At 48.1% G+C, this 16620-nt stretch overlaps 1 protein-coding gene across 3 annotated transcripts in view; it reads left to right on the top strand.

Annotated features, from left to right (window-relative positions):
• The window catches only part of LOC140481866 (uncharacterized), a 61355-nt gene that overhangs the window by 12418 nt on the left and 32317 nt on the right, over window positions 1-16620 (top strand). The window contains exons 6-13 of one of the 3 annotated variants that reach the window (XM_072578447.1): window positions 552-711; window positions 1850-1992; window positions 3006-3189; window positions 6172-6390; window positions 7568-7786; window positions 11537-11764; window positions 13419-13637; window positions 16185-16385. In XM_072578447.1, the coding sequence (XP_072434548.1) occupies window positions 552-711; window positions 1850-1992; window positions 3006-3189; window positions 6172-6390; window positions 7568-7786; window positions 11537-11764; window positions 13419-13637; window positions 16185-16385 (1573 nt within the window). Of the gene's footprint in view, window positions 1-551; window positions 712-1849; window positions 1993-3005; window positions 3190-6162; window positions 6391-7567; window positions 7787-11536; window positions 11765-13418; window positions 13638-16184; window positions 16386-16620 lie in introns of all 3 variants that reach the window. The other 2 variants (XM_072578446.1, XM_072578448.1) reach the window with 2 other exon arrangements.

Raw genomic sequence — 16620 nt, 5'->3', positions numbered from 1 at the left:
CTTTTCATATGCCCTTAGTTGCCCCTTTTATATGTGTACTATTGTGCTTCTCATATACAATCTGTTGCCCCATGTCCCCTCTCATTGCCCCTCTCATAACCCTGTATTTCCCCCTTATAATCCATTGCTTGCTCTAATTCCTCTGTTTCCCATTCCTATCCCTACCTCCTCCACAATGCCCCCGTTACTCCCGAATACCACAGTATTTTGCCCTTCATTTTCTCCTGTTACCCTTCTCCTACATGGTCTTTGCCCCTCCCACACTGGATTCGCAGGAAAGCTGCAGTGGCCTTTGAGGAAGGGGGTCTGAACAGGGAGGGGAAGCCTTTCTCATGTTCCAATCGCCCTTGGTCCAGTCAATCTCCACTCTTCCTGGTGTCCCATCGTGTCCCATCCCGACCCATGCCCTAACCCCTGACCCCCTCATGCAAGCCCATCCCACCCCTTCAGCCTCCTGCACCCCCCACCCCCAGAAGACTCCGAGTGTGCCATGTCAGTGTAGTTTCCACAATACTCAAGGACTCTCATTACCAATGACCTCTGACCCACAGCCTCTGACCAGTTCCCTGAATAGGCAACAGCCTGCCAAAGCGAGGGACCAATGCCACAGCAGCAACCTCCCGGGACGGCCAATCATTGATTCCTCCCAGCTGTGCTGTCAGAGATCCCGAGGGACCTACTACGGAGGGCCGCTGGCTGGGGCCAGGAGAGGTGAGTGTCATGCCACTGTTCTACCCCAGGATCTAATAGCCTTGGGCATCGGTACACAGGAGATAGCCTTCAGAAAGACTGGGAATAGCGGGGGCAGAGGGGGGGAGACTGAGGAACAGTGGGGAGGTCACATGGAGAATAGCAGAGGAAGGAGACTGGGGAACAGTGGGAGGGGGAGACTGGGGAACAGCGGGAGGTGGAGACTGGGGAACAGTGGGAGGGGGAGACTGGGGAACAGCGAGGGAGAGAGACTGGGGAACAGCGAGGGTGGGAAAACTGGGGAACGGTGGGAGGGGGAGGGGAGAATATTGGGGAAGAGCCATGGGGGGTGAAGACTGGCAAATAGCAAAGGGGGAGACTGGGGAGCAGTGGGGGGTGGGGGGGAAGGCTGAGGCATAGAGCGAGGGGGAGGCTGGGCAACAGGGAAGGGAAAGACTGGGGAACAGCGGCCAAGGGAAGACTGGGAAACAGTGGGGGAGATGGTGTACACACAAGAAAAGATTGGTGTATACAAGGGAGAAACTGGGGAACAGCTGGGACGAGAGACTGGAGAACAATGGTGAAGCGACCTAGGGACTAGGGAGAGAGATTGCGGTACACAGGAGAGACTGGGAAACAGTAAGAGAGAGAGATTAGGGAACAACGAAGGAGTGATTCATGTAATGGGGGAGAGACTGCAGAACACCAAAGGGAAGGTCTAGGATATGGGGACGTGGAGAGACTGGAGTGTTGGGGGAGAGGCTAGTGTCTAGGATTAAGAGACTTTGGTACGGTGGGGGGAGAGACTAGGGACAAGCAAGGAAAAGACAGAGGTATGGGGAAGGTGGGGGGATGCAGTAGAGAGACTATGTGTAATTGGGAAAGAGATTGGGGTACGTAATGGAGGTAGGAGTGAGAAGAGTTCTATGCTGCATTGACTTCATACCTCATACGGTTGCACCCTGGGATACAAGGATTTCCAGTCCATTCAGTCACTTCAATCCTTAGAATTCCCACGGGAGTGATGAAGATATATCCATCTCACCCGTTCCTAACCAGGCCATTGGTTCAGACGGGGCTCCAGAGTCTAGAGTTGACTATGCTTCTTTCTCCCGTTCCTGCCTTGTCACGTTTGTACTCAGCTATCCCTCTTCCTCAGTGAAAGGCAGACCCGGTGACCAGTGTGGTTCAAGACAACATGTGGAACCTCCTGCCTCTGTGAGTGGGCAACTGAAGCTTCCATCTATTGGCTCAGAGACTGGAGCAGGACTTCAACCAAGACAGGAGGGAGATAGTAGTGAGGTAAGACATGGCACTGGGGCCAACAGTGACCATCTACAATTGGATTGAATTGGGATGATCCAAGCATTTACTGTTCCTAGGATCTGTAAAGCCAACATGAGAGAGCTTCCAATGTCTGTAGAATCACCAAGTTTAATAAGATGTATCTAAGTGTTAGCTTTTCTCAGGGACTATCACTGTCATTCTTGACTTCCGTTGGGGGTTCAGGTCTCTCAGGGGGGATTGTGCAGTACTGCAGGAGTGCTTCAGTACTGAGAGACACTGAAGGCAGTGTGAACCTGGCAGGAGCAAATCACTCTCCTTTCCCTACCATGTACTGTACCTGTACAGGAACTGACGATAAAGGTGGGGTAGAGGTAGTGAGGGTGGGTTTGCACAGCAGTCGAGTTCTGTGGAGCATGGTTCCTGGGTCACCTGCTGGCACACCACCAATTAATGCCTTGAAGTTGTGAAGGGCAGGTAAAGGCCCTTCAGCCTCATCCCTCACTAGCTGGGAAAGGCTAAAATGGCTACTTTCACGAAAGTCTGTGGGGCTGGGGGGGGTTACTGGAGTTGTGAATGAGGGCTAGGGGGATGGCCATTGGAAACTAGCCCCTACCCCATCCTCCTCCAGCCTCCACATCCATGTCTGATTAGCCAATGCATTTCCATGGGAATACATTGAGAAATCGAAGGTTGTCCCAAGTTCCCGGGTAATTCAAACATGGCTTTCCCATTGCTTTTCTCAATAGTAAGCTCCTCAGCCAATCAGAGTTGACTTGCCAAGTAATTGCCATCCTTTTCTCCAATAGTGTAAATTGTTGTAATTGTTTGTGATTTGACACTTTTGTGTTTGTCCTGATGAGTGCAAAACAGAAATTTTCAGCCTTCTAATTTGGCTGTGCAATCCACATGTGTACAGGAAGTGACACTGGTTCCCAGCTGTTAGTCTGTTGAAGGAATTTGTGCATTGGTCTGTTCCCTAATATGCATCTACTACTTTTACCAATAATGTGTTTTTGATTGTGGAACAGCTGGAGAGGTGGAAATTGCCCCAGATTCAGAGAAGGTCTCTAGCCAGAGGAAGGCATGCTGGGAAGCGAAGAAAAGGACCAATCCCTGAAGCAGCACGGTTCACGCGGAGATTGATTCTTCCCCCAATTATAGATGTCAGGCCACAAAGGGAGAAGGGTGAGGACATCCACAATGAGGCAACAGGTAAGGAATATGAGAAACAGTCCATAATGAGAGAAAGCAGTGATTATCTCCCCACCCCATGCTTCAAAACAAAAACCACTACATCACAAATCCCAGCAACATTACAATCCCATCCCCCCACTTCACCCCCCCAAGCACCCCCCTCCGCCCCCCCCCCCCCCCCCCCCCAACCAAACCCCAACCAAACCAACAGCTGTATCTACCCATCCCAATTCAAACTTTGGTCAATCCAACCCTAGTTTGTGCTATACCTGCCCAGAGCATGTTTGATGGGAAATATGGAGGGAGCTTTACTTTATATCTAAAACCATGCTGTACCTATACTGGGCATGTTTGATGGGGACAGGACTGAAGGATTTTTGCTTTTTGTTTAAAAGAGTAGAGGAAGCCCTACTTTGTTTCTAACCCCATGCTATACCTATCCTGGAGTGTTTGATGGGGACGGTGTAAAAGAAGATTTACTTTCAGTTTAAAAGAGAGTGGGAAATTTATTCTGGGTCTAACACCATGCTGTTTGATGGGTACAGTGTGGAGTGAGCTTTACTCTGTAACGAAACCCATGCTATATCTTTTAGAACATAGAACAGGCCCTTCGGCCCTCGATGTTGCGCCGACCTGTGAACTATTCTCAGCTTGTCCCCCTACACTCTCCCAAAATCATCCATGTGCTTCTCTAAGGATTGTTTAAATCTCCCTAATGTGGCTGAGTTGACGACATTAGCAGGTAGGGCATTCCACACCCTTACCACTCTCTGTGTAAAGAATCTGCCTCTGACATCTGTCTTAAATCTATTAAATCTCAATTTGTAGTTATGCCCTCTCGTACGAGCTGACGTCATCATCCTAGGGAAAAGTCTTTCACTGTCTACCCTATCTAATCCTCTGATCATCTTATATGGGAGTCCTTGATGAAAACAGCATTGATGGAGCTTTACTCTATATCTAATCGTGTGCTGTATCTGTCCTGGGAGTGTTAGATTAGGAGAGTTTAGAAGGAGCTTTACTCTATATCTAATCGTGTGCTGTACCTGCCCTGGGAATGATTAATAGGGACAATGTAGAGAATAAGTTTTACTCTGTATCAAACCATGTGCTGTACCTGTCTTGGGTGTGTTTTATGTTAACATATTGAGGTAGCTTTACTCTCAGTTTAAAACAGTAGAGGGAGCTTTACTTTGTATTTGGCCTCATGTTGTACTTATCCGCGAAGTGTTTGTGCGGGTCAGTATTGAGGTGCTTTGCTTTCAGTTTAAAAGAGTACACAGAGCTTTCCAGTAATTCCACAATGTCTGTGGTCTGGGAATGTTTGAAGGGAACAGTAGGAAGACAGCTTTACTCTATATCTAACACAAGAAACCACATAATTTCCAAAGGTTCTTACAGCCAGCTATAACCTCCAAAGATGGGAAGGTGTGATTGTAACACTGCCATTCAAAAGCAAGACAGGAATCCTTGTGAAAATGATAATCACTTTAATCTAACCTTGGTTGCTGCTCTATAACACGAGAAATGTGTTAGTCTAGTTCTGTCAGCATTCTGAGTTGCACAGCAGATGTTTAAATCAGCGAGGTGAATATTTCTGCAAGTTGGATGAATTTACAAGTTTTCTGAAATTTGCTGAGACTAGATTACTCTGTGAAACTAACAGAGAGGATGTTGTTGTGGTGTCACAGGGAAGGAACTAGGTCATGAGTATGAAGAATGGTGGTGTGAAAATAGTCAGGAGGTCCTGATTTCACTTCCAGGTTACCTGGAGTGATTGAGCATGTGTACAAGGGGGAAGGAAACAATTGTTAGTGGCTGAGCTTTATCACCATCTCGAGGTCAACAGTCTCGTCCTGACCCAGACACAGCTCCAAAGACCCAGTCCAAGCTTTTCAGCTAAGGGTGTTTCCAGACTTTGCTGTATTGACAGCCCCAATCCTTCTTGACTCTAACCGTTGGCTAGATAACTCACAAAAAGCACTTTGGAATTGGAAGCCCCGAGTTGGTGTGGCACAGTTCATTCCTTGTTTGTGCTAGAGATCTTTTGGCACAGTGGATAGCATAGCTGCCTCTGACTAGAAGCTCCACATTCCAATTCCCACTTCAGGACTTGGTAGTTAATAAAGATCCAGTCGTAATGTGGCCAAAGGTTTAAGTATCAAATACATGCCAACATCTGGCATTAAGAACCATCTAGTCAGTCAAGTGCTGTAAAGAAATTGAAGCCACTCCCATCACTTGTTTCATATTGCCAGGCTACAACAAAGAATCCCTACAGGGTGGAAGCAAGCTATTCAGCCCATCGCGTCAACACCAACCCTCTGAAGAGCATCCTACCCCACCATATGTTTACTACAGTTAACATATCTAACCTTCACCTCCCTGAACACTATGGGCAATTTAACATGGCCAATTCTGCTAACTTACACATCTTTGGACTGTGGGAGGAAACCAGGGCAAACCCACGCAGATACAGGGCAAACGTTCAAAGTCCACACAGACAGCTGCCCGAGAGTAGAATCAAACCCATGTCCCTGGTGCTGTGAGGCAGCAAGACTAACCACTGAGCCACTGTGCCACCCAACACATGAGTGTTGCCTCATCAACTCTGACTCTCTGAGTGTAACAGGTCCAAGACCAATACACTAAGTATTCTTAGAACAAATTTGTGTACAAAATCCTCTGAAAATAATTTGCAAAGCATTTCCACGCATGTTCCTACACTGACCCTGAGGTTATTGTTATTCAAAAACTATTATTCCTCCTATTGGTATTTACTCTCAGACTTGGGAATCTAAATTTTGGAAGTGGTCTCCTGCCTAAAGCTGCCTGATACATCTTGGTAAGAAATTTAAAATTATTCGAAGTAGATATGGGAAGAGGGTGAGGAGACAGGGTCAGATTAGTCTCGAATAGCTTCCATGGGCAAAATGGCCTCTTTCCGTCTTGGAACTTGTCTAATTCAATTTCTCATATCGTGTCCCTGAGAAATCAAAGGAAAGTTGGGGAGCCCTGATTCTATAGAAGATTCCAGAATGAAAGGACTGGATGAGTCCACGTGGATCAATGAGGAGTATCCAATTAACACAGAGGAGATTTCTGTCCAGAATGGAGGGAGCGTTCGAATTTCAGAGAATAACGGCCAGATGGAGAGTGAAGAAAGGATGGTCAGATTCATCACGATCAGGATTGAGGAAAATGGGACTCCATTGGAAGGTGAGACTGAATGATATTGACCCTGATTGAGATTGTCCCTCTCTGTGCCTCAGTCTGGAGCTCAGTGAGGGGCTTCTCTTGGCCCCAGTGCAAAGATTAGTGAAATGCTCCTCTCTACCCCAGTGCAGAGCTCAGTGAGGGGCCTCTCTCAGCCCCAGAACATAGCTCAGATCCATCTGTCTCCTCTCTGACTCACTGCTGTACCATGGCTGCAGCCTACCATTTACATTAACCATTGGATTTTGGTGTTATCAATGAAGCAGAACAGGTTGTTTTCTTTTGTGCAGTGATGGAATCGGTTTCCAATTGAAATTGTTTTCCCTGATAGGCAGGCCCTTGGTATGGCTCAGGCTCAGACACAAGACAGGCCCAGGCCCAGGCCCAGCAATATTGAACAGGCACTGCCACCATGTTGGCCTCTGGGCTAGTAGGTAGGAAGGACCAATTTTACCATATAAGGGGCAAGCGATGACAGTCACCTACAAGAGAGACTGTAACTATCACCCCTTGACATTCAATGGTGTTACCATAATTGAATCACACCACTATCAACATCCAAGGAGTTACCATTGGCCAAAACCTGACTGGACTCGCCATGTAAAGACTGCGACAGGACAGCATGTCTGAGCCTGGGAATAGTGGGGCAGTTAGCTCACTCCCTGTCTCCCAAAGGCCAGTCAACTTTCTGAGGCACACGTCAGGAGTGCGATAGAATTCACTCATTTGCCTGGATAAATGCTGCTCCAGAAACATTCAAGGAGCTCAACACCATTCAGGTCAAAGCAGCCCGCTTCACCCACATTCCACTCACCGCCACCGTAAACCTTCACTTCATCCACTCAGTAGCAGTCGTGCGTGCCATCTACAAGATACACTGTAGTAACTCACCAATATTACTTTGATAGCACCTTCCAAACCTGGGACCTCTACCATATCTTCCCTTCCTCTAGCACTAAGCTGTTAAATTTGGGAATCTAAGTTCAGAAAACTGCCTCTTTCATTGTTCAATGCCAATTTGAAATTATTCTAATAAATATGGGAAGTCTGCAGAGGAGAATATTCAAATACACAGTTTCTGCCGGGTCTGGGACATGGGCAATGGGCTGAATAGACTCCTTCCATGCTGGAAATCCACTTTATAACATATTTTTAACATTCCGTCTTTGTGAAATCAAAGGAAAGCTCGAAGCTTCTGAATCTCAGGAAACTTTCAAAATGAAGGGACTGGATGAGTCCACACAGATGAAAGAGGATTATCCAATCAGCACAGAGGACAGGTCCAGTCAGGATGGAGGGAATGTTGGAATTTCAGAGAAAGTGACCCAGAAGGAGAATGAAGAAAGAGATCTCAAGTTCATCAGAATCAGGATTGAAGAAAATGGGGATCTATTGGAAGGTGAGGATGGATTATGTTGGGTGAAATATTTGATTTGATTTATTATTGTCACATGCATCAAGATACAATGAAACGTATTGTTTTGCATGTCATACGGGCAAACCATAGCTTACATAAGTATGGCAGGGTACAAGAAATAATGTAGAATATAATGTTACAGCTACAAAGAAGGTGCAGAGAAAGATCAACTTCAGTATATGAGCAGTCTGTTCATAAGTCTGATAATAACACGGAAGAAGCTGTCCTTGAATCTGTTAATAGGTGTTTTCAAAACTTGCCTGATGGAAGATTGTTGTTGTCCCTCTCTCTGCCCCAGCACGGAGCTCAGTGAGAGGCCCCTCTCTGCCCCAGTGCGGAGCTCAGTGAGAGGCCTCTTTCTGCCCCAGTGCAGAGCTCAGTGAGAGGCCTCTCTCTACCCCAGCGCAGAGCTCAGTGAGAGGCCTCTCTCTACCCCAGCACGGAGCTCAGTGAGAGGCCTCTCTCTGCACCAGTGCAGAGCTCAGTGAGAGGCCTCTCTCTGCCCCAGTGGAGAGCTCAGTGAGAGGCTTCTCTCTGCCCCAGCGCGGAGCTCAGTGAGAGGCCCCTCTCTGCCCCAGTGCGGAGCTCAGTGAGAGGCCTCTCTCTGCCCCAGTGCAGAGCTCAGTGAGAGGCCTCTCTCTGCCCCAGCGCGGAGCTCAGTGAGAGGCCTCGCTCTGCCCCAGTGTAGAGCTCAGTGAGAGGCCTCTCTCTGCCCCAGTGCGGAGCTCAGTGAGAGGCCTCTCTCTGCCCCAGTGTAGAGCTCAGTGAGAGGCCTCTCTCTGCACCAGTGCAGAGCTCAGTGAGAGGCCCCTCTCTGCCCCAGTGCAGAGCTCAGTGAGAGGCTTCTCTCTGCCCCAGGGCAGAGCTCAATGAGGGGTCTCTCACTGTCACATTGCGGAGTCTCTTGCTGCCCCAGCGTGGAGCTCAGTGAGGGACCTCTCACTGCCCCAGCACAGAGCTTAGTGAGGGGCCTCTCACTGCCCCAGTGCAGAGCTCCTGTCTGTAAACCCTTTGGCCCACCTCAGACCACCTGGCCGTACCTGGCTCAGGTACGTGTTTAACAAAACACAGGACCATAATGAAGTGTTTAATTTGGAGTGAAGTAGGAAAATGTTGTACTGGAGTGAACAGTGTTGGTATAAGGATTTAATCAGCTGTTGCTTTGACTGTGTCCCCCATGTAGTATCTGGGATAGTGCAGGTTTCCAACTGGGGCACTCCTTACCCTGTGGCAGGGGGCACCTGCACCATGTCAGACCCTGGCCTAGCCCTTCGCCCACCCATAACCCAGGCAATGGCCGTTACCTTCTCTTTAGCTTTCTGGTCTTTTTATTCTTCAAGGGATGGTTGGTCTCTAACGGGGCCATCATTTATTGCCAACATGAGACTGATTCACAAAAGGAGTATTTTGACTGTACTGCTTCAGTCTGTCACCAACCTGTGTAGATTCTGTTGGAGAAGATGTTCACTTTCTCACACTAACATTTATGAATGTTCAGGGGCAAGCCCAAGAGTTTGAGGTCAGTGTTGTTCCTTGAGTAAATGATTAACACCTTAACAGAAGCCTTACTTCGGTTATAGGAAAGATTTTGGAATCGATTATGAGAGATAAGATTTATAATCATTTAGCAAGCAACAATTTGATTTCAGATAGTCAACATGGTTTTGTGAAGGGCTGGTCATGTCTCACAAACCTCATTGAGTTTTTTGAGAAGGTGACCAAGCATGTAGATGAGGGTAGGGCAGTTGACGAGGTATACATGGACTTCAGTAAAGCCTTTGATAAGGTTCCACATGGTAGGCTGATGGAGAAAATGCAGAGGCGTGGGACTGAGGGTGATTTAGCAGTTTGGATTAGAAACTGGCTTTCTGAAAGAAGGCAGCGAGTGGTGGTTGATGGAAAATATTCAGCCTGGAGTCCGGTTACTAGTGGTGTGCCACAAGGATCTGTTTTTGACCACTGCTGTTTGTCATTTTTATAAATGATTTAGACATAGGCATAGGTGGATGGATTAGTAAATTTGCAGATGACACTAAAGTTGGGGGAGTAGTGGACAGTTTGGAAGGATGTTACAGGTTGCAAGGGGACTTGGATATACTGCAGAATTGGGCTGAGAGATGGCAAATGGAGTTCAATGCAGCTAAAAGTGAGATGATGCACTTTGGGAAGAATAACAGGAAGGCAGAGTACTGGGTCAATGGAAAGATTCTTGGTAGTGTGGATGTGCAGAGGGATCTTGGGGTCCATGTGCATCGATCTCTGAAAGTTGCCACCCAGGTAGATAGTGCTGTTAAGAAGGCATATGGTGTGTTAGGTTTCATTGGTAGAGGGATTGAGTTCCGGAGCCGCAATATCATGCTGCAACTATACAAAACGCTGGTGCGGCCCCACTTGGAATATTGTGTACAGTTCTGGTCGCCCCATTACAGGAAGGATGTGGAAGCATTGGAAAAGGTGCAGAGGAGATTTACCAGGATGTTGCCTGGTCTGGAGGGAAGGTCTTATGAGAAAAGGCTGAGAGACTTAAGTCTGTTCTCATCGGAAAGAAGGCGGCTAAGGGGGGATTTGATAGAGACATACAAGATGATCAGAGGATTAGATAGGGTAGACAGTGAAAGACATTTTCCTGGGACGATGATGTCAGCTTGTACGAGGGGGCATAACTACAAATTGAGGGGTGATAGATTTAAGACAGATGTCAGAGGCAGGTTCTTTACGCAGAATGTGGTAAGGGCATGGAATGCCCTACCTGCTAATGTAATCAACTCAGCCACATTAGGGAGATTTCAACAATCCTTAGGTAAGCACATAGATGATTTTGGGATAGTGTAGGGGAACGAGCTGAGAATAGTTCAAAGGTCAGGGCAACATCAAGGGCCGAAGGGCCTGTTCTGTGCTGTATTGTTCTATGTTCTATGTTTCCTCTCCGTGCTCTGTGTATCTCTCAGATTTAGAAGCTGAGCAACAGGAGGAGGCCATTCTCCCCCCTTGAGTCTGTTTCAGGATTCAGTGAGATCATGATTGATCTGTTCCCACTGTTGCTCCATATCTCCTTGTACTTCTGATTAAGAAACATCCATCGTCCTAAGGCATGAGATGAACAGCTGATGTACTGTCAATTGCCATTTGCAGAGAGAGCTCCAAATGTCTACCATTCTTTCTGTATAGAAGGCTTTGCTAATTTCACTTCAGTCACCTGAACCAGCACAAATAGTTCCTCTCGATCTGTCTTATCCGATCCCCTTCACGTTTTCAAAATGTTGATTTGAATCACACTTAATTATCTTCGTACCAAGGAAGTGATCTAAGTTTCTGTCAATCCTCCTTGTCTTTTAACCCATGGTGTTCAGGTTCCTTCTAATAGACCTTTGCTACACTCCCTCCGAGGCCATTGTATCTTTCCTAAGGCATATTCTCCAGAACTGAACACTGTAAGTCCAGGTGAGGGCTCCAGGGCTTTGTATAGCTGAAGAATGATTTCTATCCCCCTGTATTTTAGTCATCTAGGTATAAATGTCAGCATTCCACTGGGAATATAACTTTGGAATATTGTCCTTTTCACCTCCATCTTACAGAGGTTCATAATAATAAAAGATTGGAGACAAATATGGAGAGAGGAAGGCGATTTTGGTTAACAGGTTCAGATTGGACCAGACTGGGTCCAATGGACTGAATGGGCCTATTTCCATGCAGGAATTCCTCTGATTCCATTTTTGACATTCTGTCTCTAAGGTAATGAAGGACTATTGGAAGCCCCTGAATCTGCACAAAATTCCAGAGTGGAGGTACTGGATCAATCCACCCGGATCAATGAAGAGGATGCCAACAGCACAGAGGAGAGGTCTGGCCGGAATGGTGGGAATGTTGGAATTTCAGAAAAAAATAGCCAAAGGGAGAGGGAGGAAAGAGAGGTTGAATCCAATGGGATCCGGATTCAGGAAAATGGGAATCTTTTGGAAGGTGAGGATGGATTTTACATTGTAAGATAGTTATGTCCCTCTCTCAGCCCCAGTGTGCAGCTCAATGATGGGACTCTCTTGGCCCCAGAGTGAGCTCAGTGGGGGCCCTCACAGGGTCATAGTGCGGAGCTCAGTGAGGGGCCTGTGTCTGTCCCAGTGTCGAGCTCAGTGAGGGGCCTCTCTCTGTCCCAGTGTCGAGCTCAGTGAGGGGCCTCTCTCTGCCCCAGTGTGGAGCTCAGTGAGGGGCCTCTCTCTGCCCCAGTGTGGAGCTCAGTGAGGGGCCTCTCTCTGTCCCAGTGCGGAGCTCAGTGAGAGGCCTCTCTCTGCCCCAGTGCGGAGCTCAGTGAGAGGCCTCTCTCTGCCCCAGTGTGGAGCTCAGTGAGGGGCCTCTCTCTGTCCCAGTGCGGAGCTCAGTGAGGGGCCTCTCTCTGTCCCAGTGCGGAGCTCAGTGAGAGGCCTCTCTCTGCCCCAGTGTGGAGCTCAGTGAGGGGCCTCTCTCTGCCCCAGTGTGGAGCTCAGTGAGGGGCCTCTCTCTGTCCCAGTGCGGAGCTCAGTGAGGGGCCTCTCTCTGCCCTGGTGCGGAGCTCAGCTCCATCTGTCTCCTCTTTGACTCTCTGCTGTGCCAAGGCTGAAACCTATCATTACAATAACCGTTGGACTTTGGTGTTATCAGTGGAGCAGAACAGGATTAACAGTGGGCATGGAGGTGATTGCAAGTGGAGCTGCTTTGACTGTGGTTTTCTTTTGTGCAGTGATGGAATCGGTTACCAATTGAAATTGTTTTCCCTGATAGGCAGGCCCTTGGTATGGCTCAGGCTCAGACACAAGCCAGGCCCAGGAACAGGCCCAGGCCCAGGCTCAGGACCAGGAATATTGAACAGGCCCTGCCCATCATATTGGCCTCTGGGCTAGTAAATAGGAAGGACCAATTTTACCACATAAGGGGCAGGCGATAACGGTGACCTACAAGAAAGACTTATCACCCCTTGATATTCAATGGCATTACCAAAATTGAATCGCCCCACTATCAACATCCAAGGAGTTACCTTGGCCAAAACCTGACTGGACTCTCCATGTAAAGTCTGCGACAGGACAGCATGTCTGAGCCTGGGAATTGTGGGGCAATTAACTCACTCCCTGTCTCCCAAAGGCCAGTCAACTTTCTGAGGCACACGTCAGGAGTTCAATAGAATACACTCATTTGCCTGGATAAATGCTGCTCCAGAAACATTCAAGGAGCTCAACACCATTCAGGTCAAAGCAGTCCGCTTCACCCACATTCCACTCACCACCACCGTAAACCTTCACTTCATCCACTCAGTAGCAGTCGTGCGTGCCATCTACAAGATACACTGTAGTAACTCACCAATATTACTTTGATAGCACCTCCCAAATCTGGGACCTCTACTATATCTTTCCTTCCTCTCACACTAAGCTGTTTAATTTGGGAATCTAAGTTCAGAAAACTGCCTCTTTCATTGTTCAATGCCAATTTGAAATTATTCTAATAAATATGGGAAGTCTGCAAAGGAGAATATTCAAATATACAGTTTCTGCCGGGTCTGGGACATGGGCAATGGGCTGAATAGACTCCTTCCATGCTGGAAATCCACTTTATAACATATTTATAACATTCCATCTTTGTGAAATCAAAGGAAAGCTGGAAGCTTCTGAATCTCAGGAAACTTTCAAAATGAAGGGATTGGATGAGTCCACACAGATGAAAGAGGATTATCCAATCAGCACAGAGGACAGGTCCAGTCAGGATGGAGGGAATGTTGGAATTTCAGAGAAAGTGACCCAGAAGGAGAATGAAGAAAGAGATCTCAAGTTCATCAGAATCAGGATTGAAGAAAATGGGGATCTATTGGAAGGTGAGGATGGATTATGTTGGGTGAAATATTTGATTTGATTTATTATTGTCACATGCATCAAGATACAATGAAACGTATTGTTTTGCATGTCATACGGGCAAACCATAGCTTACATAAGTATGGCAGGGTACAAGAAATAATGTAGAATATAATGTTACAGCTACTAAGAAGGTGCAGCGAAAGATCAACTTCAGTATGTGAGCGGTTTGTTCATAAGTCTGATAATAGCAGGAAAGAAGCTGTCCTTGAATCTGTTAATAGGTGTTTTCAAACTTTTGTTATCTCCTGCCTGATGGAAGATTGTTGTTGTCCCTCTCTCTGCCCCAGCACGGAGCTCAGTGAGAGGCCCCTCTCTGCCCCAGTGCGGAGCTCAGTGAGAGACCCCTCTCTGCCCCAGCACGGAGCTCAGTGAGAGGCCCCTCTCTGCCCCAGTGCGGAGCTCAGTGAGAGGCCCCTCTCTGCCCCAGTGCGGAGCTCAGTGAGAGGCCCCTCTCTGTCCCAGCACGGAGTTCAGTGAGAGGCCCCTCTCTGCCCCAGTGCAGAGCTCAGTGAGAGGCCCCTCTCTGCCCCAGTGTAGAGCTCAGTGAGAGGCCCCTCTCTGTCCCAGCACGGAGCTCAGTGAGAGGCCTCTCTCTGCCCCAGTGCAGAGCTCAGTGAGAGGCCCTTCTCTGCCCCAGCGCGGAGCTCAGTGAGAGGCCTCTCTCTGCCCCAGCACGGAGCTCAGTGAGAGGCCCCTCCCTGCCCCAGTGTAGAGCTCAGTGAGAGGCCTCTCTCTGCCCCAGTGCAGAGCTCAGTGAGAGGCCTCTCTCTGCCCCAGTGCAGAGCTCAGTGAGAGGCCTCTCTCTGCCCCAGTGCAGAGCTCAGTGAGAGGCCCCTCCCTGCCCCAGTGTAGAGCTCAGTGAGAGGCCCCTCCCTGCCCCAGTGTAGAGCTCAGTGAGAGGCCTCTCTCTCCCCCAGTGCGGAGCTCAGTGAGAGTCCCCTCTCTGCCCCAGTGTAGAGCTCAGTGAGAGGCCCCTCTCTGCCCCAGTGCGGAGCTCAGTGAGAGTCCCCTCTCTGCCCCGGGGCAGAGCTCAGTGAGAGGCCCCTCTCTGCCGCAGCGTGGAGCTCAGTGAGTGACCTCTCACTGCCCCAGCACAGAGCTTAGTGACGGGCCTCTCACTGCCCCAGTGCACAGCTCCTGTCTGTAAACCCTTTGGCCCACCTCAGACCTCCTGGCCGTACCTGGTTCAGGTACATATTTAACAAAACATAGGATCATAATGAAGTGTTTAATTTGGAGTGAAGTAGGAAAATGTTGTACTGGAGTGAACAGTGTTGGTGTAAGGATTTAATCAGCTGTTGCTTTGACTGTGTCCCCCATGTAGTATCTGGGATAGTGCAGGTTTCCAACTGGGGCACTCCTTACCCTGTGGCAGGGGGCACCTGCACCATGTCAGACCCTGGCCTAGCCCTTCGCCCACCCATAACCCAGGCAATGGCCGTTACCTTCTCTTAAGCTTTCTGGCCTTTTTATTCTTCAAGGGATGGTTGGTCTCTAACGGGGCCATCATTTATTGCCAACATGAGACTGCTTCACAAAAGGAGTATTTTGACTGTATTGCCTCAGTCTGTCACCAACCTGTGTAGATTCTGTTGGAGAAGATGTTCACTTTCTCACACTAACATTTATGAATGTTCAGGGGCAAGTTTGAGGTCAGTGTTGATCCCGAGTAAATGATTAACACCTTACTTTCCTCTCCACACTCTGTGCATCTCTCAGATTTAGAAGCTGAGCAACAGGAGGAGGCCATTCTCCCCCCTTGAGTCTGTTTCAGGATTCAGTGAGATCATGATTGATCTGTTCCCACTGTTGCTCCATATCTCCTTGTACTTCTGATTAAGAAACATCCATCGTCCTAAGGCATGAGATGAACAGCTGATGTACTGTCAATTGCCATTTGCAGAGAGAGCTCCAAATGTCTACCATTCTTTCTGTATAGAAGGCTTTGCCAATTTCACTTCAGTCACCTGAACCAGCACAAATAGTTCCTCTCGATCTGTCTTATCCGATCCCCTTCACGTTTTCAAAATATTGATTTGAATCACACTTAATTCTCTTCGTACCAAGGAAGTGATCTATGTTTTTGTCAATCCTCCTTGTCTTTTAACCCATAGTGTTCAGGTTCCTTCTAACAGACCTTTGCTACACTCCCTCCGAGGCCATGGTATCTTTCCTAAGGCATATTCTCCAGAACTGAACACAGTAAGTCCAGGTGAGGTCTCCAGGGCTTTGTATAGCTGAAGAATGATTTCTATCCCCTTGTATTTTAGTCATCTAGGTATAAATGTCAGCATTCCACTGGGAATATAACTTTGGAATATTGTCCTTTTCACCTCCACCTTATGGAGGTTCATAATAATAAAAAATTGGAGACAAATATGGAGAGAGGAAGGCGATTTTGGTTAACAGGTTCAGATTGGACCAGACTGGGTCCAATGGACTGAATGGGCCTATTTCCATGCAGGAATTCCTCTGATTCCATTTTTGAAAATTCCATTTTCTCTTAGGAAACAAAGGACTGTTCGAAGTCCCTCATTCTATGCAAAATTCCAGAGTGGAGGCACTGGATCAGTCCACGCGGATCAATGAGGAGGATGGAAACAGCACAGAGGAGAGGTCTGGCCGGAATGGTGGGAATGTTGGAATTTCAGAAAAAGAGGTTGAATCCAATGGGATCCGGATTCAGGAAAATGGGAATCTGTTGGAAGGTGAGCATGGATTTTCTGATGTGAGATAGTCAGTGTCCCTCTCTCGGCCCCGGTTCGGAGTTCAGTGAGTGGCCTCTCTCCGCCCCAGTGCAGAGCTCAGTGAGGGGACTCTCTCCGCCCCAGTGCAGAGCTCTGTGAGGAGACTCTCTCCGCCCCAGTGCAGAGCTCAGTGAGTGGCCTCTCTCTGCCCCAGTGCAGAGCTCAGTGAGGGGACTCTCTCTGCCCCAGTGCAGAG

Source organism: Chiloscyllium punctatum, chromosome 10 (genome assembly GCF_047496795.1).
Source record: "Chiloscyllium punctatum isolate Juve2018m chromosome 10, sChiPun1.3, whole genome shotgun sequence".
Classification (NCBI taxonomy): Eukaryota; Metazoa; Chordata; class Chondrichthyes; order Orectolobiformes; family Hemiscylliidae; genus Chiloscyllium; species Chiloscyllium punctatum.
This window is presented reverse-complemented; position numbering and strand designations above follow the sequence as displayed.